We start from the raw sequence: 25588 nt of genomic DNA on the forward strand, positions 1-25588 counted from the left end.
TGTGTGTAAATTTTAGAGTGAAATAGAAAGGAATTTAAAAATACAAACTTGTGTCATAAAACCTCCAATTTCAAATCAAATGCATCAAATTAAGGATTACACACTCCTCCATCAAAGCCCCTTCAAAACACACAATAAACAGTTCCCCATCATATTGTATGAGGTTGTCAGGTATTCTAATACATCGCCTTCAAGTGTACATGTACTGACGCATAATAGATGACACACTTAGAAGATGAGACATGAAATAACTGACTCATTGATGATGGTATTCAATATTTAATCACATGTAATATGTCTTTCTTATGCAGCCAGTCTTATTGGCTAAAAACACAGAAGAAAAATGGTAACAACTCAATACTCAACATCACAAATATCTGAATAATACATGTAGATTGTCTTTGCTTGCTTTTCTCCATTTATGTGCTTAATAAATGGTTAAATTTGATGTTATGAGGTTTATATACACTATATTGTCACTACTTATTAAGCTAATGCACGAATGACAAGAATGAACAAAGTCACATGAACAGAGACCGATGGAAGTGTTCAGTTGTTCGCTGTAAAAGCTTTCGACCACACTCATTTACACACACACACAATTAGATTGCCAGCTGTTCAAGTCAACATCAAAACACTGGGGGAGGAAAAAAAAAAAGCCAAATTGAATATTCTCTGTGAAGTCCAAAACACAAGGCTGCACAGACAAGCATACAAAGAGCTGCATCTGTATTTGATGCTTCCCTATTTAGTTATTTGAGATGAAAAGCATAAAGAATGTATGTTCTCATTCCTTGTTGATAGGACATGAAGGCCTGAGGCGGAGAGACGGGTAATTTCCTCAGTAAGCCACATGACTTCAGAGAGAAGTTCAGATGAAGCAAGAGGAGCGTTTGAAAGTTTTCTTGATGAATTCAAGAGACAACTTGCTGGTTTTGACTGTACAGAGGGTGTTGTCGAGAAAAACATGGGGCCTAAACCTGAGCCTGGGGGTTCTCCTTTCACGGCAGGAATTTATTTATTTATTTTAGCCTTTTAGTTATGTCTGTATTACCTTGCCTTCATGGAGTGATACAGTGCTATGACAAGGTTTGCGGAGTTGTCACTGAAAGAAAGACTGTCTTGTCTTTCTCTTTCACATGTTGATGGGAACATGTGGAACGTAGTATTGCAGTCGCTCTCTGTTCAGTTTCTTCTCTTTCATTCTTCTGTTCTGGAACCAGATTTTGACCTGTCTGGATCAGCAAATAAGAGAATAGAAACATGCATTTAACATGTGATATGTCTGTGCTGTTCTCACTGAGATAGCGTCTACTTCACATTAAGGTTTCTTCAGACAAAATATTTGTGGAGAATATAATTGCACGATGGTAATCACCAACATTTTTAGCTTGGTTATGGTTGGTTATGCCAACAACACATGTACATGCTAGATAGATGTGCATTGTGGTGAACTAAACTAAAAAGACTTGGTTATAGAAACATCATCCGTTCTCCAAAACTATCCAGTTTATTTAGTTTCAAAGCCAGGAGTGTTTTATTCCCAGGGGGTGGAATAATGTCAAGTGGACTTTGTGTGATGCACCAGTCACCACCCTCTCACTGCACCATGTGAATTTCTCTTTAGTTACTGTTACTGAACATTAATTGTTATCATTAACCATGACTAACGATCATTGTCAATGAATCTGCCAATTATTTTTTGGGATTAATTTGTGACAAATGGCTGTCAAAATTTCCCAGAGGCAAAGGTGACATCTTGAAAAGTCTGATCAATTGTTCAAAATCTAAAGATCTTCATTCTATAATGATATGAAACAGAAGAAGCAGAAGAATAATCTTAAAATCCCCACAATGGAGAAGCTGGAACCACAGAATGACTAAACAATTGACCAGTTATTGAAATAGTTGCTGATCAATTTTCTGTAAATATATGATTAAACAATTAATTGTTAATAACATTTTTCAATGTTAACTATGAGATTATTTTAGCATACAAACAATGCTTTCTTCTTCCAGATTCAAAAACATGTAGGCTCACCTTTTATGGTCATAAGCTATCATTAAATATTCAAATCATATAGGTTCCACACAACCGGACACCAGTATGGAAACTGCATTGCAGGGATGGAGTATTTAATGACAGTGCTTTTCTAAAGCCTGAGGATCAGGCTTAATAACACCTGGTGAGTAGAGGACTAGCACTAATTTGCCCTGATGTAACCCCAACTGGAGCAAAGTTGTTCCTTTGTGACTGCTCCCAGGAAGCAGCAGTTTGTATCTTACAGCTCTTTCATGTGTGAACCAGAACCTGGGTCTAGTCCTGCCTGGCCTCATTATTTTACAATGCAATCTATAACTTTTACTCCATGTTCATTTCGTTAAAGAAGTGCTGGAACATGCACGCACCGTTCGGTCAGGCGCAGAAGGCGGGACAGCTGCATTCGTCTGTCCTTGTTGATGTAAATGTTGAATAGAAACTCTCTCTCCAGCTCTCTGATCTGCGGCTTGGAGTAAGGACAACGCTTCTTTCTGCGCACACAGGGCTCTGCTGGAGGGAGAGGGAAAAGATTCAACATGATGATACACAGTCACTGCGTTGATAGATCCACAGATAGATCGATAGATTGATAAGCCTAGAGAAAAGGGAAAACAGGTAGTCTGACAATCCTGAACTCCACCCCAGCAGAGCTGAGCAACAGTGTTTAAATTAACTTACAAAAACTAAAGCTCATGTGAATCAGCCTGTCTTATTTTAATGGAGATTAATTTTAATTTTTCACTTCAGGTGAATGTCAAGGTCTGAGTCAAAACAGTTGAAGACGTCGACATGACCTTCAAGCTGTGAGCCCAGAGTCTAATTCATGCTCTCATCGGGTTGCATCCGTAGATCTGGGATTTGCACACTGTTTCTTATTTAGGCCAACGTGTGTAGTTAACACCATGTGACTGCTAACCTCCATCACAGCGTGCAAGTGAAACAGCCAACAAACAGAAAACTGGAAAATTAACGAGATGTATCGTGTAAATTCACACTTACAGGCGCTGCTCACCAACGCTAGCTTTTAGTATAAATCCAGCTCAAGGCTTCACTGACATAAGTAACATTTTTAAACTTATAAACACGAGTCTGTCCGCTGTGTTCGATTAAAAGTAGGCTACAATGTTTCTGTTCATGGTGACGTTATATTCACTCATCCATTCGCTTTACTTTGAAAAGATACAATTATTACACGGAATAAACACGGAGAAACAGGCCACACAACACATAAACAAAAACATAAATGACAGAATGTATTTTTAACTAAGACAAAGGTTTATGACTATTCTTGGGCCCATTCTGGCTCCTCTGGCAGCATTTTACCAAAATGTTCAGTCAATTTATATTTCACACCATGGAAAGAGTCTCTGGAAGACATAGAAATGATGACATCTAATAGACTAATATTTCTATTGACACAGGATCAGTTATCAACATCTGCTGACTTCAACAATTTAGCTACATTGTCAAAATGAAATGAACTTACTTGGTGCATGGCGGTGGTCTCCTCCACAGCCGCTGGATGACGGCGCAGCGTCCTCGTCGTCTCTCCCAGCCTGCTGTGACGCAGACCCCGCCCTCACCTCGCTGCTCTCCCCGCTCTGACAGCTCGACCACTCGGCCTGATTCGTCTCTTTCTCCTGTTGGCTATAGTGTGTCGTCTTCGCTTTCGGATCCACCCCCTCTTCTGCACGGTGGTCGAAACCCGGCGGCAGGAGTCTGTTCCGGCCTACCGGGAAGAGGAGCGGTGAGTCCGGGCTGAACGCCGCGTATCTGCCGGAAAAACTCCGCGGGGCTCCGGCAAACGCATGTGCGTGAAAAGCACCAGAGGCGCCGTACAGAAAGCAGTCATTAGTGGTGCTGAATCCCGCCTCCGACTGGACCCCATGGTACTCGTGGTTAACAGCTTCACCCGGTAAGCTGAAGCAGGATGGCGGCGGGGAGGTGATGGGTCGCCTCGCCTGGTAGACGGTCCATCTCCAGGGCGGAGGACGCTGCTGTCGGGGCTCACAGCGGCTGTCCCGGAACTCCAGCAGAGCGGCGCCGCTCTCCGCGAAAAACGGCGAAGTGATGCGACCAAAGTCAGACTTTGTCGGATAGGTGCAGCTTGGAGAATACATGGATAGTTAAAATACTTTCAGTTTGAACAGAGTGTGGTTTGGCCGTTCATCTAACAAAACTTAGAAATTGTCATAAGCAGGGTAAGATGTCCATGTCAATGTAAACTTCATATAAATCTAGAAAACCTGCAGCGTGACCTAAGACCCCAAAGTTAAAGCAAGAAACGTAAGTATTTAAGTAATAAACCACATCTCTTCTTTACCCCAAAGACCCCAATGAAACCACTTCTCGTGTCCTGTGGAAATGGAGGAAAACAAACTGTAGTGTTTGACCTTGAGCCTGCCCAAACTCTGTCTGCTGAGTACAATTAACTTAACCTACAGTCCAGGCTGGGCTGCACATTTTTCAGTCAGGCCATGTCAGATCCGGGCTTGGCCAGCCCCAAACACACACACACCACACACACACAGCTACACATAAAATGGTCCTGTAATGAAGCCTTTCTGGCAGTCACTATGTAAAATAAATTGACAGGAGGTGAAATTGAAATTTACACCGGTCTTATGTTGTATGTAGCCCATAAAAAAATCCCATACAAAGAAAAACATTCCTTCTCCATTGATTATCTATGCATGTGTGCAGGTCATAAGACTTGTGGATATTCTTGCCTTGTGCTGCAAAACCACTCCAGATGTTTAATGCAAATTTCCTTGAATTTTCACGGAAAAGGAAGAAGCACAAGCAAGTTTTGCGGGATTCTGGACTTCAAAGCTCTTTGTGAGGGAGGTGTAGTTGGGCCTAAATGTGATTAAAGCACAGACAGAGCCTTTTCAGAGGTTGTTATCCTCTGCAAATATCCATTGTGTCCTCTGTGTCCAGACCAAGTCCAGTTTAAGGGAAACAGTTGAGATGAGCAAACGAAAGCTGCTTTGTGCCTGTTTCGCTTCTTTAAATCTTTTTTTTTTTACTAAAATATTGTGCTGATGATTAACTTGTTGGAACTTGAACCCCAATTTTATTTCAATAGTAGAGACACAATTCTATTTTAATAGTATTATTCTTCTAATATTGTACAAAACTTTGTTCAAAATGACATTAAGGTACAGTATATAGTCTCAAATTTGCATGAAATATGATGACTAAAATGTTTTTTTTTTTTTGTCTTTTTCACACCAAAACATTGAAAAGATTGCTTGGATTTCCTGCTGAATTTTATCCATAGCATCGTGCATTTTTTTTTACATTTCTGTAAAATATACATATATTTGTCTATATCTATTGTCAGCCACACTTTTATGCAATCAGCAGTGTCTATAGGCTGATCAACGGGCATGTCAGAGCTGAACACATTTTATGGTCAATATACAAGATTTACATCAAGAACATAACTTTGAGCATTAAGTGTCAATGACCTTTCCATCAGCACAACATCTAGATGTGTGATCTCATGTTGCATTCATGAGATGTCCTCATGATGACTGAATGCATGAAATAGAAAATGTCTCTTGATCTGACACATACAGTATATTTATTAAGCAATAAATGTGGAAATCTCCTTAGGTTATATTTTTATCGAGCTCCTACACACTGCACTTCATAAGGAAATGACCAATACTGTTCTGACTACTACTTATCTGCTACCAGGACTGGCTCTGCTAGTACTCGCACTTCTAGAGGAGCCAAGTACTAAGCCATTTATTTTATTTATCTGTGGAGAGTGATGGGCCACCAGCTGTAGGGAAACTTATCTGTTCTGCTATACTACTACTGTGTGACTATACTGTCTCTACTGCTACTACAATGAACTACAACTATTATGCCACTGTTTCTTTAGGTTGTATTACTAGTTGTAATACTGACAATCAGCAAACAGGATATACTGACTACATCTCCCTTGACTTATGTGGGCTGAAAAGTTTGTCCTCTATACAGGGGGCATTGTGTCTATTAAGAGGAAGCTTAAAAATAAACTAGTTAGTGATTATCATAACGCAAAAATACACCAACAAGGTATAAACTAATTAGATATAAGGAAAAAAAACAACTACTTTTAGGGTTAAAGAGATAAATTAGTTTGCAAAATACTGAGCTGATAATGGATTTTCGTAAAATATTGCAGCACAGAATGAGAACAGGGACAGTCGACAGAGGATGAGGGAATGGGACCAGACGGATGGCTTGTTGGCCGACGTCCATTCTGCTGGAGGCCTTAAGTATGAAGGAGATGTCAACCATGGCCTGGAATGGCTTTTTAATGTAATAGGACCACACAATTGCCACAAAATAAAATACAAATTATCCACATGTATGTCAGTTTTGTATGTTGTTGTACGGTATAAATATCTAATGGTAGGCCTTTTTCACTGAAGAAAACTACAGGTGTAGTAGCTGAATTTCCTTCAGCTGCCTCAGTGTCACAGTCCTGCTGTTGATGGCTCTCTGTCACACTGCTGGAACCCTTTAGAACCGGGCCATTATTAACACCTAAACACCTGTTTTTCCTCCCATGAAGAGTCTGCAGTCAAAAATACAAATAGTTCTTGTTTGCTAAGCAGTGTGTTGCATGTATGGCTGCTGTTTAATTTTCATACGACATACAGTGTGTTGGGTGCCTCAGCAGGTGCCTGGTGGGCTCACATATCCGACATTGTTAGAACTATGATTGGACTTTTTCTCTCTCTCTAACTGCACAGGTGTTAAAAGCTCCTTCTCAGACCAAACAATAGTGAATGCAATGACATCTTTTAGAGGTTCACATGCATACTCACAGATCAACAACGACTCCAGGTCTTCAGACTGAACACAGGGCTGTTGCAACCACAGTGAACTCAATGAACAAACCAGATGTAGACCTAAAATGTTCTATATTTAGGCCATCACAGATCATTGGCAGATGGAAGTCCTTAAAGGAGCTGAGGCAGGCAACAGCAAAAAAAAAAACCCTTAGGCCTTAGTGGTGTATTGGGATTTTTCTATTTATTGCATAATAAATATTTATGTCTAATTAAAAGACTTTAGGCTATTTAATGCTCTGCACCAGGACATCTGACTGAAACATATCAGGACATTGTCCTAATGGAAGGTCATCTACTTCAGCCTATTCTACAACTCCTTCTCACAGGTCTCATTTTATAACCATACATTCATTTATATGGTTAATTACTGGAGCACATCGCTATTGCTCTGATGTTTAACATCCCAGAACACACGTGATATTCTCCAGCAAACATGATGTTAGCTGTTTATGTCACGGATTGTGTCTCCATCTGTGGTGTGTGTGTTGCAGGTTATGTCAGGATATGTATGTTTGAATAAAGAGGCTGAAGCTCAAAGTCTGAAGTAAAATCACATATGTTTCCTGCATTGCTGTTGCATTTTTGTATTGGATCGAAATCCATAGTCGGCTTTGTGGAAGTGGTTTTACTTCAGGCTAGTACCATTAGAGACATCGAGCCAGTCGAGGGATGAGAGTCCTTTGTTTGAAAAATAAATGAAATGAAACACAAGACTCGGCAGCTCGGGGAAAATCACGAAACGTGAGTCGACCATAATAATAATAATAATAATAATAATAATAATAATAATAATAATAATAATAATAATAATAATAATAATAATGAATGTTATTGTTATTATTATTATTTTTAGTCGTAGTAGTAGATTTCAGATTTCTTAGGGACACCACCCTCTCTCTCATCTCACAGCAGCATTAACGCTACTTTAGTGTGAAGTTCCGATCCAAAAACCAAATTGTTTATTAACATCCATTAACGCCTGTCTGCGCGCTAATAAACACACAATGTGCAAATAGTTTGAATATATATCTCGAAAAATAAGGCCTAACATGCCATAAATTTAATGTATGGTTGTTTTCTGTTTTCTGCTTTTTTCGTATCATAGGTCCCTGCTGATGATAATAACTTCAGACGTTCGTAGTCCATAGTTTTGTTTTTGTTCATTTAAAGTAAACGAATCAACCTTTTCTATGTTTTAGCCTGAGGCCTTGTGTGCATTAAAACATCCCGTTCAGTGAGGTCAAAGCGCAGGCTATTATTTGAATCTATCATTAGAAGAAACTAATGAAAGGTTGATCTTTGATTAGAAGTTAATGAAAATTGTCGACCTGCGGCGCGTTTGGAGGGAACGTTTGACGCGCTGAAAAGGGAGCATAGCCGACACAAACTGTAGACCAAAGGAAGACAAGGATGTGTATAATAAAAGATCACACATTTTCGACTGAATGCGCATAACTGAATTGAGACAACCGAATTCAGCAGAACGGAGGCTTACCTGAGCTGGATGGAAGGCCGAGCACCAGCAAATCAGACCAGCTTCACCGGCTGTGCGTCGGCATCTGTCCGAGGGCAGGTGTCTCCTGTTTGGACAGACACACACTGACTGCCAAGTCCAATAAACGGTCTAACCCCCCAAATGAAAAAAAAGTGTCTTTGAACCATGTGCCGTCCACTTGAAATGTACCGTCAACAAAAGAGGCACAGACAGCAAATGTTGGCATGCAGGAGGCCCTTCATGCTGAAAGGCCTGTGTGGAAGACGGTATCATGGTTTTTAAAATCATTTCTGTAAAACATTTTACCACGGCTTTAATAACATGAATGCATGTTTTATATTCGTAATTAAGAAAAAATAAGGCAGCAAGGAAAATGACAAATAGCGGTTAGACCTCAACTAAGATATTATGCTATTTTTTTTGCAAATTGTATCCCGTTTTTCTTAGATTCTGTGAATGTTTTAATGGATAAACTCAAACTTTACTTTTGCTTTTGCCTCACTGTGGAACAAAACATACGAGAATTACAGTATGTACATGTATTTTATACATATGCTTAGTCTGAGTGCCATGCGAAATGCGAGTTATCAGGTCAAAGAAGTGAAAGATTCAAATACACAAACAAAGTCTGTCCGTCTTTTCGTTTCATTGACTAAAAGGTAAAATAATCCTTCTTTATGTGCACATTTTGTGTTGCTGTATTTTATTTTGTAAGGCACACCGTGCGCTCACATGATAGTGTGGACTGCAACATCCATTTGTCCCGCTACACACACACACACACAAACACACACACCGTGGGCCTGTGTGTGTACTTTGTGTAAGCGGTGTGCAGGAGGATTGTGAAAGAGGTCCCCGCTGTTCATTTTTATTCACTGTTTAATTTATTAAGGGTTAATGAAACGGAAATAACATCAGCATCAGGATTATTAATCAGCTGTAATATTCATCAACAACATATCGGGTGTGAGTGCACGCGCGTGGGTGTTTGTGCTTGTGTGTATGTATATGTGTGTGTGCGCGCGCGCGAGTGTGTAAGGGAGAAAGAGGGAGGGGAGGGAGAGAGAGAGAGAGTTTTATTAGGCCCATAACTCTTCAGACTCCAGAGGAAGCTGTAAGCATTAAAGCTGAAGGCCAAATCTCTGCACACTGCAGCCTAATCTGAAACAGCTCAGCTGGGAGTTGAGAAAATGCAGCTGAATATTAGAGAGATTCCGCGGCTTCACAACGTTTTCTACAGTGTCATAACAGCGGAAACAGTATGGGAACACATGTGTGTGTGTGTGTGTGAGTTGCTGAGCTGGACCCCAATTTGTTTTGGTGTGTGACATTCAAGGAAGTCTATGAAATTATTCACTTGCATTGTAAATGTGAGGTTCTGCTACCGAAAACATATTCAGGTACCACGTGGTCTGAAAAAGCTGCAAAGTGACTCACCAGCTGTTGTTACCTGCAGAGAGGAGGACAGGGCAGTACTACCAGAATACTTTGAGTACTATCTAAGGCTGCAGCTGGGAAGGAAATTAATACATTGCAGATATTCGTGTTGTTTGTATTAGAATAAAAGTACATGGTGACAAACATAATGGCAAGCTTATCATTTTTAATGAAATACATGATATCATCACAGCTTAGTTACAATCCAATAAAAATATAGAATTCTCTGTCCCACTCAGCTCACGAGAATGCTGCATTATTGAATGAATGAAATAATGAAGTTGCGACATCTAGTGGTGAAAAGTTGAGTTACATCTTAAAGTGACAGTTAAAAAAGAATGAAGCTATATTTGATTTATCTTTTCTTTTTTGATGACTGGCTTTACATTACTGTATCTCCCTATCTCCCTACCTATTACTGTATTTTTATATTGTGGCCTATTGTAAAAGCCCATCAAGTAAAATAAACGTATTACTGAGGTGCGTGTGGGTCCAGTTTTTGAGGTAAGTTTGGGGCTGTGACGTTTAGGGAAATATGAGTACTTGACATATAATGTTCCAAACAGTACCAGTCAATTAATAAACATATGCTTTTTGGACAAATAAGTAAGTTTATTTTATTGAGAAGATTTGTCAAGTTGTTTCTGAATGCAGTCCTTTGCCTAATCCTGATGCCTAAACACTTCCAACATGATGAAAATGTTAAAAATTTAAAAAGACTACAGCGCAAAGCACTCTGGGAAATAAATCAACCGTTGCTGACGGATAACGTCATCCGGGTACGTCTGTTACGTTTGCACGCCGCGCCAAGTGCTGCTTGGCAGTTGAGATGTCAGTTCAGGTAACAGCAGAAGTCTGATGTGTGCTCGCTTCTACGTTGAGCTCACCAAATGACGGGTTAATAGTTCTAATTCAACACCGCCTAACGTAAGTACTTATTAAACGGCCAATGAAGATGATTGACTGTAACGATTGCGTTGCTGTGTGTTTCTTGTAATGTCTCTTCTTGATGCAATAACGTTAGCTAACGTTAAGTTAGCTGGGTACAGCAGTGAACATACAGTTTAGGCATAATTTTGTTTAATTCACACTAAAGATGTAACGTTATAGTTAAAGCGTAGGCAACTAACGGCCACTCTGTCCGGTTATTGACGTCATTGTTGCTTGCTAGCAAATATCCAGCGTGTTGATGGAGCAGCTAACGTTAGCTATAACTCCGTTAGCTGGAACCGTGAAATTACAAGACTGTTTATTTGTGTCACCTGAAAAGGACATTGCAGAACAGAAAATTGACGTGATGGGAGGTCTGACAGAAAAGCCAGTTAACGTTGTTGTAACGTTACTAGCGTTTATGTCTGGTGACCACTTTAACTTCAGATCTTCTATAATCATAACCTACAAAGGTTACAAATGTAGAGGTCTGCACCTCTTTACTTCAAGTAATGTGTTGAAAACGTTGTGCCGAGAGTGCACCCGAGACAATCTTTATGGTAAGTTATAGACCATTTAATTATTAGTACATGCTGTCCAGGATGTATGCTGTTGTCTCTTTCTGCCTACTGGCAAACTCATATTATGAGAAACACTGCACATTTCATTTTACTTTCACATTGTCACATCCATAAAATGCACAGCTGGAATGACAGCTGTGATATCATAACAGCAGCCACATCTGGACTTACATCATGTGTAAAAAAATGTCTGAGTCATGCTCTCATATCTTTGTGAAAAGGTAAAGCACTTCATGGTGTCATCATAACTTCTGAGGACACGCTAACCTTTGTCCAGAGACATAAGACTGCTGTTCATAGTACGTTTAGTGACCATGTAGGCTGAACAGTTTTCAGTGTTGAATAAATGACATAATATGCTGTTCGACATGAACTATGGCACAGACATTTTCAGCAAAAGACTTACCTTGTAATGTGGTATTTGTCAGTACTGTGCAGCCCTGTGTTTGTTATATACTTTAAGTTATACAGGCATCCATAAGCAGAGATTTTCTTAGCAAAGGCACAATAACAATGGCAGCCATTGTGTCCATTTATTCTACAGGCAGCTTGTGAAATCCTATAATGCTGTAAGTGGTGAATGCCATAGCAGGGCTTAAATTTGGTTTAACATCAGCAGCATAAATTGTGTATCCAACAGCAAGGAGTATGTGCAATGTTAACCTGAAACATGTTGAGTTTTTTTGTTCCATAGTGAACCAAAGGAATCAAAGAGAAGACTGCTCTGATTTACAGATATGGGGGCCCTGATATCCCGATGGAAGGTGAGTGGAGAGAGAAATCCATTACTGAACCTTTACTCTGACCAGTCAAGTTTCAAAAACAGTAGTATTCATACAGTTTGGTTTTATTCAGTGTTTGGTCTCATCTAACTTCTCAAAGTCTTAAATTCTAATGCACCTCATTAAAGTTTTGTTGTTGTGTGTATATAATGTAAATAGCTGCATTTAAATACTATACCTGACTTTTAGATTTTAGGTGAGGTGACCTATTTCTATATATATTTCAAATAATTTTGACAACTCACAACTGACAACTGATGAAGCTTGCTCGAATGAGAGGCGAAATGTCTTCCAGGACAAACTGATCAAGTTGCGAAGGATTGAATGCCCTGAAGCTTACAATGACCTGGATGAATGAGAATATTCACAGACAGACAACTGAATTGTTTGACTTCACAAGCCTCTGAACACTGATTCATATTAGATTTTTTCTTGCATTCTACTTATGTGAGTATTTGAGGCCATTTGAGTGTGTTAACCATCGACACACTGAACCCTGCACCTGAGCTAGATGGAGTTCGTATTTTTAGACATACTATTTTTAGTATGGCACATCACATTTGCTTTTACTTACATATAGCGAAGATGTTTTGTTTTTTAACCCCGAACTAACCTCCTCAGGAAGTCACACGTAAGCATTAGTTTACAGGATTAGGGTTGATTGCTCACTGACAGACCAGTCAGTTCTGAATCTGTTGTCGATGAGTGACACTGAGAAGCAGAGTGTTAATTGTTCTGATAATCTGATCTTTATCCTCATTTTAGACAAAGCCAACCACAGTTGAGCAGCTGGAGAGCCTTGACAAGGTACTGACTAAATATAGTATCAGATTGCATGTACTCTTTCAATACTTGTAACACTGGGCTTTTATGTCTTTCTTTCTGAGTCACAGTTTGTATTTTAGTTTTTAGTTTTTCATAATGAAAATGTATAGTATATAGTATATTATTGGATAATGGGATGATCACATTAAACATGGGGCAGGATTTCCATTTTTAATGTCATTAACTCTGTCATCAGAAAGGTTACTATTTCATTTAAGATGAGATGTGGCGTTTACTCATATCAACCTGAGAGTAACTGGCTTTCCTGGAAACTTACAGTTGGTGAACTCTAGACTTAACGTGATCATTTGAGAGTCTTTGCATTGTTTAAATAACCTTTAACCTCAATTTTTCCCTTGTAGGAGATTAAAGAGCTGGAGGAGTTTAGAGCCAAAAACCAACGGCTGCAAAAGGTAAAACTCAGAATATAACTGAGGCGTGCAGCAATTTTTGAACTGTGGTTGCTTTTACCTCATCCATGTATTTGTGTATATCTGTCTGCAGCTGTGGGTCGGTCGGTTGCTTCTCTACTCGTCAGTCCTGTATCTGCTGACCTCTCTGATTGTGTACTGTCTCTACCTACCTGAACAATGGTTGCAGAGACTAGCCATGGCTCTACCTTTCTTCATATACCCTGTGCTGTGAGTGCTAACGTTGTTTGACAGTATTCTGTGATTTATTTTTTTTAAATCAGGTACACAACACCTTAGATATGTCATCTTAAGATATTTTGATACTTGTTCCTGTGCTTTGCATTTTATTACGATTGGAGGAGATGATGTGCTTGATCGTATGTGTCCGTGTGTGTGTGTCTGTATGTGCGTGCGTGTGTGTATCTGCAGTTAATCTTGCATATTATTGAGCCAACTTATGAAGGTATTCTCAAGGTCCTCTTGTGGTTGTGGTGAATCACAATTTTGGGAAAAACCTGTTGTGTTACTTGTTCTGTTTAGGGATGGTCATTCGATTCTCCTTATCTGTTTGATTCTTTCTAGATTCCTGTATTGATTCCTTTTGAATTTTCTGTTTGGGATAAGAAATGTTAAGCTTGAATGCGTGGTGCTAATGTTATCACAACATCGGATATTTACCCTTGGTAACGGACGTGCTGATTTGCTGAGTACTAGTAGCTCTCAGGGTGTCAAATACTTGGCATCCCTGGAGTTTAAGCACATGTTGCAATGAAAACGGTTTCAGCATGTTGCTGGTGTTTTCACCCCAACATGAAATTATCATTTTACAGACCTTACAACTACCACTATTGTCATCTTTCTTTCTGAAATGAAGCCACACTTTGGACTCTTTCTTCCTCTCATCATGACTCCTGCTTGTTGCTAGTTTCCAGCAACTTAGATGCATGAGTTTGACATCCTTGTTTTGCAATGTCCAACTGTAAAAAAAAACATGCCATCATCGATAAAAGGAACTGATAAGCTTGGAGGCATAAGGTTATGATGGATCAGACAATTAGGAAACAGTTCTCAACTGGAACCAGTTCTCAATTACCAATAATTATATAAACATCAACTGCTGACTCCTCACTCTTCTTAACCAGCCGGTGGGAGCCATAGATAATCAGCAATTATTCTGTGTGGAACCTTGTTTCCACTGGGGACAATGGAGCAAAAGTTTTATGCTTTAGGTGGATATATTGGCAGAAAATGCCAGAAGTGGAATATGATATTCACAAGTATGTTTTCATTAGTGAATAATCACCTGAAAATAAGAGTTATTGTGTTTTAAGATCTTTGTTTCTACAGAGAGAGTGGGTCCTCTTTCACAGAGTCCACCATGTAGCCCAGAACAAACAAACCAAACACTGGCTCCAGAGAGGGCCTGCAAGTTTGTCAGCCACTGTAGGTTCAGGGGTACTTGCAATCTGCAAGCTCACTGCTAGATGCCACTAAACCCTACATTCTAGACCTTATATCAGCACATTTTTGGTTTGTTATTTATTGTTGTTGTTTTTTTTTTCATCAAAGTGAAGTAAAAAAATGAGGAACATAAAAGAACAGCGGGCTTTTCTTTTTCTTTCCTGTCATCAGGGTGTGGTTCATCAGGAAGTTCTTGGTCTTCCTTTTTTCCAAGCGCACTGAGAGAAACAGTAAGTCTACTGGTCCCTCTCTACCTGTCTATCCCTCCAGCTTGCACGTATCTTTTTCAGGCTTTTGTTGATTCTAGGACAGTTATTGTTGTCATGCTTAACTATCACCCATATTAACAGTAGTAAACTATTCTGCCATCTCATATATGGAATATTAATATATGAAACTGAATTGATTATATAGCCTGTCCTATAGAGGCAAAAAGCGAAGACTTTTGTGTTCTAAAAATCAGAAATGTCTATATCATTATGTGGTATTTTAAACTGCACAACTAAATCAACAAATATAGCTTAATAATATTGTAATAATTGTGTTAATAATATAATAATAAAACATAAAACAAAGTAAACCACTTCCACCTTTGACATAGTATATTTTTTTGAATGGAAACAAAAATGATGAAAAATAAAGTGAAATAAATGAACTGTTATTTCTGCTTCTTTTTTTAGATGATAAACTAGAAGATTTAAAGGCTGCCAAAAAAAAGATTGTAAGTGTCCAATTCTTCACAGTTCACATTTCATTTATGCGCCTTCCACTGACTTGTTTTAAAGAGAGTTTGGATCTGATGGTATGAGAGAGTGGGGGCCACACTTCAGTCTGCATGTTCAAACAGAAGTTTCCCTGTTTTGTGTTTCCAGCTGGAGGAAGTGATGGAGACAGAAACATACAAAAATGCCAAACTCATCCTGGAACGCTTCGATCCTGAAGCTAAGAAGAAAGCTGTGAGTGCTGTTGTCTGTTTTTTTTTGTTTTGTTCTTTTTTCTTTATCTCTGTGTGTTTGTTTAATTTGAGCCATTATTGTATCTTTACTTTGTTTGACTTTTGTTGATTTTGTTTGCTGCAATGTTGTAGGAGCTGGAGTCAACTCCAGTGCGTCCTCAGATGACTCCTAGGCCAGGACAAGGTACGGTACATATCAATACACAACAGAACAATAAAGCGTCACATTTCGGTTAGGTTGTTGAACGGTTTTTAGATGGAGCTCAGGTCAGAGTTATGCAGAGACAAGAGCTACAAAACGGCATTCAGTCACCAAGATACTATGTTTAAAGGATAGACAAAGTGATGAATTTCTCTCCTGTCTACAGAGATTCGACAGAGAGGGGTGGCAATGAGACCCATGCCGATGGGAACCCCGACTGCAATGGCAATGACTCCAGTGGGAGCACGGCCCCCGTTGGGACCAGGGGGCACACCTGTGGGTAAGGGGGCCACACAGAGATACTTAACAGTAAAGTAACTACAAAGAACTTTCATTTTGTGTTAATTTTAGTGGCCCCTCTAAACAAAAGTGGTCGTGTTTCCTGGAATGAGGACTACATTTCCCATGAGCACCACTGCCTTGTGAGAGAAGATCTTGATCTGATAGATAAGACTTCATTAATCTCACAATGGAGAAATCTACTGTTACAGAAGCTCTATTGAACACACGGGTGGGGTGGGGTGGGGTGGGGTGGGGGGGGGGGATTGGAAGCATTGGAAGGTGGAAATAAGATCAGTGAGGTTGCAAATAGGCTACAATCAAAAGAATTTAAGACATTTAAAAAAAAAGGTATCCTATGTACAACGAATTCAGAGAAAAAAAGTGTTTTGCTGAGCAATAATAGAATAAAACTATGACAAAAAGTATATAAAAATACCTTCACGTGCAAGAGAAGTGCATTATAGATGTTTACAGTCACAGAGGAGAGATGTACATGTGGTTGATAAAGTGTCATTGATTCCAGGTATTAGCAGATACAGAGGTTATTGCACATTGCTGGAGAGCGTGTACATTTGTTTTGGAAGCAAGTAAAGGAAAGGTGAAACTTGTTTTTGGTACAGTTTTTCCTTTTGATGCATAGTGATGAGGTAATGTATATATTACAGTTCATACATGAAAAAGGCATGAAAAGACTACAATTGCCTTTTTGTGTCACATGTACATATCGTTTTATTGAAATAATGTTGAAATAATGAGGTATCATGTTGAATACAAAGAAGAGCAAAAGTTGAAGCTGATATGTATGTAAATATACTTTATGTGTGTGTGTGTGTGTGTGTTTGTGTGTGTTCATCAGTTCAAGCCAGAATATAATAAGTATAATAATAAGGGTATGTGTGTCAAACTTTGACAGTAGGTTTAATTACCTATCATGGTTTGTAAGTGCTTCAGCTTTGATGCTGTCAGCTCCGTGAGTTGACAGACCGAGCTTGTCTCTCGTCTCTCTGTGCAGACTCTCAGGCATCCAGGCCACGGACAAAGCACTAAGCCAAAGGCAACTAGAATAAACAGCAAGTCCAGTTGCCTTTGACTCAGTTCTTTTAGACGCCTGTCTGTGTCTTTATCCAATGTTGCTCTCCCTACAGAACCTGTTCCTCTCTCAGCTCCAGGAGGACCACCGGAGAGATCGGCTCTGTCTGCCTCTCTACTCCAAGGGGCAGTTCCCAGGACCCCCTGCTCCCCTATACCAGGTGTAGGTAGGTTGTAAAGCCTTTTGAGTGCATCTTGGCATAAATGCTTCTTTGTACGCATGATCAAAAGAAACATTTGCTGTGGCTGGTTTCTGCAACTTAATTAGGCAACACCTGTGTGTGCATATTGTATCGAGGCTGACAGAGCCCAGGTTTTAGTTCTACATTGTAAAACCCTAAATCTATAGAAAACACACCATATTATTATTGAATCTACAAATAGTAATGCATTCTGCTGCATATTTGTTTTTCAGTTTTAGTTTGTATGGACTTTATTTGCAGGAATGCACCCACCAGGTCCTCCATTGGCAAGACCCATTCTACCCAGAGACAGGGGAGCTGTGGACCGAGTCATTGAGTATTTGGTAGGGGATGGACCACAGAACAGGTGAAGACCCTTTTTTAAAAATCTCTTGTGGAAGTAGCCTGTAACTTAATTCCAAACTCACATTCTCACTGCACAGTGGTGTTCAGTCATTGTCACACCACCTATAATAGCACCAGCACTTTAACCCTGTAGATGAAGCCATGTTGATGTTGATATGTAATAGCTGAACAGAAACCGTCCAAACGACAAAACGCTGCTGTTGTAACACTCACTGCCAGCATGTAGCACAGGTGTTATAATGGCAGATGCATTTACTGTCCTTTTCTTTGAAGGAGCACATTAGCATATGTTCATGTGCAGATCTACAGCCTCTGCAACTCTTCCTGCTTACAAGACCCTTGATCATGAATGTGCCCCCAGTTTGTTCGTTAGCTGGACCTATTCAGCCATATGGTTACCCTTGATTGAAAAGTAAAGTGCGTGCACTAGAGCACATGTGTCCTGGTGTTATCACAAGTCCTCTTGAAAACAATCGATAACTGATGTAAAAGTAGACAAGGCAGGTTCATGGAAATGAGCTTTCAAAATAGCAGTTCATGGACTGTACAATAACTATAGCAAAATTATTAAATCAAACAGTATCTCTCCTTCTCCCCCCCTCTGTTTCTCCTTTCTTCCAATAGATATGCTTTGATCTGCCAACAGTGCTTTTCTCATAATGGCATGGCTCTGAAAGAAGAGTTTGAGTATCTCGGTAAGAACAGAAACCCACCGCTGCATTTAATGAGAAGGACCATCACAATGAAGAGAGAACATAACATAAATTGAGTCTTTTTCTTGTTTTCTTTCTCCCTCTTTTTGTCTCCAACCTCCCAGCGTTTCGTTGTGCATATTGCTACTTCCTGAATCCTGCCAGGAAGACACGCCCTCAGGCTCCCAGGCTTCCAGAGTTCAGCTATGAGAGGAGGCTGAGAGCAGAATCACGTTCGCCTGGACCAACACCTCGTTCTGGGACAGAGACAGAGGAGAGTGCGCCCCCTTCTGGAGGTATTGAAAAACACAGATGCCGAGACAAGCAGCAAGCAAGGCCAACCAAGACCAGGTCTTCTCAGGTCTGACATGAGAAAAACAGTGGATGGGCTTTGTGTTAAAGTGGAGAACAAACAAAGTCTTACTTAGAACCACTGCAAAACTGTGACACATCTGTCCTGATTCATACATACTGAAAGAACAGTCAGACACTGTTTGACTGAATGAATATCTGAGATTAGACAGAATCTGAAACAAGACGATAAAACATATGAAACTTCAGGCCAAGATACTAAACATGTGTGCTACGCCTCTGAGACACACACACACACACACACACACACACACACACACACACATTCACTCCCTCACACCGTTCTGTGCATCTCTGTGTTACTTACTCCATGTGCTAACCACCCATGTTAAATGCTTCTTAGTACAGTGCTCCGGTTGACCTCAATTGTTTGTGTTTGATTCTTTTCCCAACTTTAACAAAGTCAGCTTTTGTCCTGTTGTAGTTGTTAGCGGGCAGTGAGCCAGCAGAGGTGAGACACCACCACGTTCAAATATCATCATCAATATTCATCTTCTTTGCTACAGAAAGCACCAGAGTGTTTAAGAAATTCTAATTTTAAAACTGAGAAATACATCCAGCATCATTTTTACCAGGTGAAATAAGATGAAAAATGTAATCCTGACATTGGTTCTTTCTAGGTGCAGACAACCGTCTTTTACCTTCACAATCCAATTTATAACCAAACCAGTTGCAAGAAAAATTGTCATTTATTTGTAATTTGTGTACTCATTTGTTTCCTTTTTGAACTGATGCAGGTTGTATACCTGTTAAACAATGTATGTCTTAGCCAAAATGCTATTTAGTATTTCTAATATTTGAATTCGATTCTGAGCATGTGGCAGAAATCAGCAAGAACAGTACAACAGAAACAACGTTACAGATTGGTCAAAAAAACTTAGTTCAAAGTAGAAGCAGCAAAATAAACCTGTGTTTCAGTTTCCACAACAGCTTGCATCCATCAAATTCTACATTCCTCAGCACGTTTCCTTTGTCAGCCCTGTGAGCACACTGACCGTGACCAGTGGGTTTAACAGTGTGATCTTGCCTCTAGCCAAGGCTCCGGCTCCATGGAATTTGGTCCACAGTTTCCAGATCCAGCAGAGTCCAAAGAACCCTCAGAACCGACCTCTGCAGAGTCCAGGTTCCCCTCCTCTCCCTGCACTGTCTGATCTGGCTGAATTTGAACTGATTTGATTACCCCAGAATGGATCAATTTTCTTCGCTGTAGAATCCATAACATTGTAGAACGCAGACCAGTGCCTATCAGAAATCGCTCCCTCTAATCACACTAAAGCAACAATGGGTTTTAGCAGTTACTGGATGTCTACACCAGACCTGGGTTAAATCGTCTCACAGATACATTTGATCCTATTTAGAGAATTAAAATTTAAAGTTTATAAAATCACAGCCGCTCTTTTGGAAGTTGTGCGCTTTGATTAACAATTTGATCTAGTATTGTCTGGATTGGATTTAATCCTGATGGATTAACCCATAACATTTGGTACCCTATGAATTTAAACAAATGCTGAATAAAGGCATTAATAAAAAACACCCAGATCTGGTTTTCACTGAGTGTACAAAATATTTAGACGAGTATCCGAATTGATTGATTTGCTCTCCAGTCTACATAGTTAATGTCTAAATTGTCTCACAGAACCTAATATTTCTTTAACTTGTGTCATCCACACCTACATTAAGTCAAGACAGACCAGTTTGTGCCTGGTCAGAACACATTCTTCATCACAAAATGATGAGCGTCAGATATTTTGTACATAAAGTGTCATGTTGTGTCTGGTCATTTAACCCCCATTCGGACAAGATGGGTTGGGTGATTTTAATATCGCCTCCTTTTTATGTACATGTTGTTCATCTTGTAATTTTAACCCCTATCTGTACTGGCAAGTGTATATCTGAGCTTTTACACATTCAGACCTGCGTTCCCAGTTGTTTTCGGCTCAGCAGGTGATGGGCGTCATGTGAATATTCTCGTCTATTACAAACCACCTCCTGTAATTAGGCAGCGTGGTCCACAACAAGTTTAGCAACTGAAAAGCAGGTCAACTATTTTCTGACCTCCATCCTGTCCGAACGGGGCTTAAGGCTTCCTTTGTACAGTCTGAATATGATCATGTCTCATGTAATTAATTGAATTTGAAAGTGTTCAGATAATGGTGCCTTTAGATTGTGAATCCTATTTGATTTTTAGATCCACAGACTAACCATTACATTAAGAAGCAATGATTCCGACAATGTAATTATATTATGTTCTAAACAAATGTGGACCTGTAACACCAGAGTGTCTGGCATTGATTTTGAAGATGAAATGGGTTTTATTTGTGAAGAACAGAGACAGTTTTAATGATCCTCTTGAAGCTGTGCTGTTGGATGGTAGCAGGGAGATTTTAAGGGATGTTGGTAAAGCCTTGTATGTTCTCTGTTGCTCAGTCAACTCTTGTTTAACTGATATTAACCTTAACAAAGGGAATGCTGCTAATTTTCTTCAATTTACCACTGATTTTGACACCAACAACCAATCGTTTGTTGTATTGAAAACTATTCACATGATCTCAGATGCTCCCTCTTTCCCTCAGCCTTCCCTATTGTTCTGTCCCTTTGCTAACTGGCTACGTATGTGTCTTAATGACATGTCTTCTCTACAGATGAGAAAGAGTTGGAGGAAGATGAAGGACCCACTCAGGAAGTAGAGAGTGAGACCCAATCAGAGGAGCAGCCACAGCAGCAGCAGGAGGAGGAGGAGGAGGGAGGAGAAGTGGTTCAGGAGGAGGAAGAGGTGGAAACAGAGCAGAGTCACAGCACCCCCTGTGAGACAGAATCTCAACCGTCATAGTTACAGAGTCGAGATGAGGACCGGTGACGTCTGATCATTCTGTCCAAGCAAAAGGTGTTTGTATTAGCCATGATAGAAGGTGGCATTTTGTAGGTACACCAGGATTGTCAGCAACAGTAGTTTGATTATATCTTTCTTCCCTGCAACCAAAGACCTTATCAGTCTCACTTGTGTTGACGGTTGAAGCTTTTATCTTCCATCTTTATCCTTTTTTTTTTTTTTTTTTTTTGGCCTAAATTTTTTTTTACCGTCAAACGAGCATCATAATAAGACAAAGCACATAGAAGAGATTATGTAGATGATGTGCTTGAAATGATGTAGGCTGGCTTCTAAATTGTTATTTTCATCATTTTTAATCGTAAAGTTGTCCACTGACATTGCTTAAAACAGTGCCAACATATCATGGCCTTACCAATTTGATTGGTTGACTGGGAAGTTGTAGGAAGATTGATGATTGGAGTGTTTTTTTTAGTAGTTGGCTGCTGCTGATGCTTGGTACATGGTGACTGACGTAGATCTTGTTTCAGTATTCTATGATTTCAGGTTCTTTTAGGTTTGACATAGTTGATTGCTGTATGATTCTTAAAGGAAAGAGTCATGATTTTAGATAGAACTGCTGGTTCACAAATGGTTTGTCCTCCGATGCAGCAAAGACACTTTTAAATCTAAATTCCCTCAGTGACCGTGACCCAACTCAGAAAATGTTATTCTAATCATTGTTTTTTTCGATAGTGTACAAACTTTTCTCACCTAAGGACTGGGAGGAAACATTAAACTGAATGAAGTGCACCATAAGACAAACCTGTCGTGAACTGGGACATTTTCAGTTGTGTTTGCAATCTTTACAAGAATGGCATAAAGTTTCAGGGTGCTGCTGTGGCTTTCTTCATCTCCTGTTTTTAATCCCCCATATAAACTCTTAGCGTAAAAATGCATCTCGGATAAGTTTGTTATACTCACATTTAACACTGATGCATGTACATGTTTTATTCTGCTGAAAAAGACAAGCTGTATCTGGGACATGAGAGGTTACCCAGAAAACTGCAGCTCGTGCATATGAACAAAGCTAATGTTTTCCTCGTTAGCTGCACTCAGATCTGCAGACAGCAAAGGCTCTGGTGTTGGCCAAAATAAAGGAATGGAGCAAGTTGTACATCAATACTTAATAGTAAATGGATGACACTGACCAGAGAAAGCAGCTGCTGCAAGTCTATACACTGACTCATGCCTTGTTTCCTCTTTGTCAGTTAGAAAATTAAGATGCAGTCTGAGTTTTTGTAGGCCACCTTCTTTCTGCAGCAACTTGTTACTGCAGTTACCCAGAACACTGTGTATAGCACCCAGTAACTGAACTCAGATCAGCCATCAATGGTGCAGCAGAAAATATGTGTTTTGAGGAGCGTCTTGATTTGTAGAGATTTAAAATGTGCAACTCTTTCCACCATTCAGTATAACACTGCAGCTTTGTCTGTTCGCTCCCTGGATAGAAGCAACATGTGGCCTCACCCAGCCTTGAACAGTCAGACTTTGCAGAAATAATTATTTTTCAGAAGAAAGCTTTTTTGCACTATGGGAAAAATGAACCTCTACAATTAATTTTGAGTTGTCGGTCTTATAAAGATCTTCCTTTGAGATGGGGCCTGTCAAGCTAAGCCAACTTACTATCTTGAGGATAGCATTAGTGTTGATGAACAAAATAATGGATTTAAGATAAGACTGAAAATTTTTCTCCATCTGGTCATTGCCAATGTCAATTCTCAATAGGATTATCATTTGCCAAATGCACTGTTGTTTTTTTCTGTATTTCCTGACTCCATTTGCACTGAGTTTCTCTGTATTTATTTGGCCATAATGTTTTTAAATGTGTTGTTCAGGTATCGTTGTGCTGTTTGGTTTTAAAAACTTAGAGGCATAATCTGTACATGCCATTGTACTGTCACAGCTATTTAAAAGTACAGGCCTGAATTGGGCTCGAGTTGCTGCAGATGAGCATTTACTGAAATATTTTATGTGCTTGTTTGAATTAGTTTACAGTGTAATCTGCCTTATGTCTACCTAAAGTGGCAACATTAAAAATTAAGAGGGTTTGTAGTTAATTTTGCCAGCACTACCACCAAGTTCATTCTGTTATTAAATTGAACCAGAATAAATAATGAGTGTCTATGCAGATATGAACATGTTGCATCAACTGTGTTGTACTGGTCTGGTCCTAGAAAGCTAAGTGGGCAAAATATTCTTGATACACAGACTACACAGTACATATTATTTAATGTGTATTTTTTAATGTGTTTAGCCTGGATTTTCACCTTAAGTCTGTGTATGTTTCTGATTAGTTGCTGTCTTGTCAAAATCTCGCCAGAATCCAGAATCATTTGGCAAATGTTGTCCATAAAGTTTCAGGCTAACCTTCTGAATGTGCACATGGCAGCAAAAGTGCTTTTGGAAAATCTGTTGTTCATTGTTTAGGAGAGACCATGTAATGATTTTAAAGTTGCTTAACTCCTTGACCTGAGCTTTGTCCTGTTATTTTCCTCCACCAAAAGCTGAAAGTTGTTGCATCACTCAGCCTTTATCAGCTCACTGACTTCATGTTTGGCTGGATGGGACTAGTGTAAACAAGCTTTGTGTCGCCCAAGATCCTTGTGTGTCACTTTAATACTTAAAAACCTGTCAGATCCTCAGTTTACTCACACTGCCACATGTAACACCTATTTACTTTGTCTTCTAGTTTTGTTTTTCTCTGCTGGATTTATCGGTTACATTTTTGCCAATGCTGGTTGTCATTAAGTGTGTGCATGGCACGCCTAATAAACTTTTTCAACAACAAAGGAAGGCAGTAGTTGATCTGTTTTGGTTGTTACATGGTATCCATGCTTTCCTCACAGATTAGTTTAGTTTTGGTCCTAATTAAACTGTGTGTGAGGCCAGATGCCACTGGGGTAATTGAACAAGTCTGTGCTTACTGTGATTTGGGTGAATTTACTTGGTCTAAGCTTGTGCTCCTTGGTAGCCTCAACACCCACCTGCAACTCATGTGGCTCATCCCTTGCATCTTAATCAGAAGCTTCAGTGTTTTTTACTTGAAAAAAATTGATCAGGGAAATATGACCTACTAACTGCACAATCACAACTAGATTATAGGCTATGAAGACTGACCAATAAGGCAGTTAACATAAATGTAAAATTCAATGAAGCAATGAGAAATCAGTGAAGTCTGAGCTTTAGATAACAATATCACTATAATACAACAATATTAAGAAAGAAAATGGCATTAAGTAAATGATGAACTACTTTTATTTTTCACTCTACACATCTTCACATCTACAAACCTACGAATATAAAAAAAATAAATGATCAATGCAATATGATGGCAAAACTATTATTAAACCAATTTTTTGTCATAAGGAATCACAGCTGCAAAATAAATCAAGTTGCCCTCAGCTACTTGCTGTGAACACAGGCAGCAACATCGCACCTGTGATATTTCAAATTTAAATTTCATGGAATTTGAATCTGTTTCTTAACAATGTTCCTTTGTTATTTTGTTTATTTGTTATTGTCACTGTGTATAGCACAATCAAAGCAGCATAGAACAATTCTAAGTCATCTTTAACCCCATGTTCCCTGAACAAGAAACAATTGATTGAACTAATTTATTCAAATCACTGTACTGATGTCAGCTATGGTCAATCAAAACTGTTATAGGGGAGCAGCACACCAGCTTGATGCAGCTTTGAGGTGGCTGCCTGATAGTGGAGTCCAGTGAAAAAATTCTATGCAAACTTGTCAGGTCTATA

General features: G+C 39.4%; 2 protein-coding genes across 4 annotated transcripts; one reads left to right on the plus strand and one right to left on the minus strand.

Annotated features, from left to right (window-relative positions):
• Positions 1-1135: 1135 nt before the first annotated feature.
• Positions 1136-4161, minus strand: LOC121614301 (homeobox protein Hox-D11b-like). The gene is made up of 3 exons (XM_041948115.1): positions 3528-4161; positions 2410-2551; positions 1136-1235 (listed from the first exon to the last, which is right to left on the minus strand). The coding sequence occupies exons 1-3, from the start codon at positions 4159-4161 to the stop codon at positions 1136-1138; spliced, it is 876 nt and encodes a 291-aa protein (XP_041804049.1).
• Positions 4162-10628: 6467 nt separating this feature from the next.
• lnpk (lunapark, ER junction formation factor) lies at positions 10629-24614 on the plus strand. 3 transcript variants are annotated; one of them, XM_041947653.1, is made up of 16 exons: positions 10629-10756; positions 12035-12104; positions 12888-12929; positions 13310-13360; positions 13452-13588; positions 14993-15051; positions 15502-15542; positions 15694-15777; positions 15909-15960; positions 16145-16258; positions 17406-17516; positions 17793-17898; positions 18522-18592; positions 18715-18885; positions 19995-20084; positions 21604-24614. In XM_041947653.1, exons 2-16 carry the CDS (start codon positions 12078-12080, stop codon positions 21789-21791), a joined length of 1344 nt encoding a protein of 447 aa, XP_041803587.1. In that variant the 5' UTR covers positions 10629-10756; positions 12035-12077; the 3' UTR covers positions 21792-24614. The 3 variants fall into 3 exon arrangements, with proteins under 3 accessions (XP_041803587.1, XP_041803588.1, XP_041803589.1); XM_041947654.1 differs by having other exon boundaries at positions 17424-17516; XM_041947655.1 differs by lacking the exon at positions 19995-20084.
• The last annotated feature ends 974 nt before the right edge of the window (positions 24615-25588 follow it).

This window comes from Chelmon rostratus, chromosome 11 (genome assembly GCF_017976325.1).
Source record: "Chelmon rostratus isolate fCheRos1 chromosome 11, fCheRos1.pri, whole genome shotgun sequence".
NCBI lineage: Eukaryota > Metazoa > Chordata > Actinopteri > Chaetodontiformes > Chaetodontidae > Chelmon > Chelmon rostratus.

Bases quoted from the DNA above. Each gene is read 5' to 3' on its own strand.
- LOC121614301 (XM_041948115.1), bottom strand. From the start codon at position 4,161: ATGTATTCTCCAAGCTGCACCTATCCGACAAAGTCTGACTTTGGTCGC. The intron at 2,552-3,527 runs GTAAGTTCATTT...CTCTCCCTCCAG, and splicing joins AGACCACCGCCATGCACCAA to CAGAGCCCTGTGTGCGCAGA. The intron at 1,236-2,409 runs GTGCGTGCATGT...TTGCTGATCCAG, and splicing joins CTTCTGCGCCTGACCGAACG to ACAGGTCAAAATCTGGTTCC.
- lnpk (XM_041947653.1), top strand. From the start codon at position 12,078: ATGGGGGCCCTGATATCCCGATGGAAG. The intron at 13,361-13,451 runs GTAAAACTCAGA...ATCTGTCTGCAG, and splicing joins AAAACCAACGGCTGCAAAAG to CTGTGGGTCGGTCGGTTGCT. The intron at 15,052-15,501 runs GTAAGTCTACTG...TTCTTTTTTTAG, and splicing joins CAAGCGCACTGAGAGAAACA to ATGATAAACTAGAAGATTTA.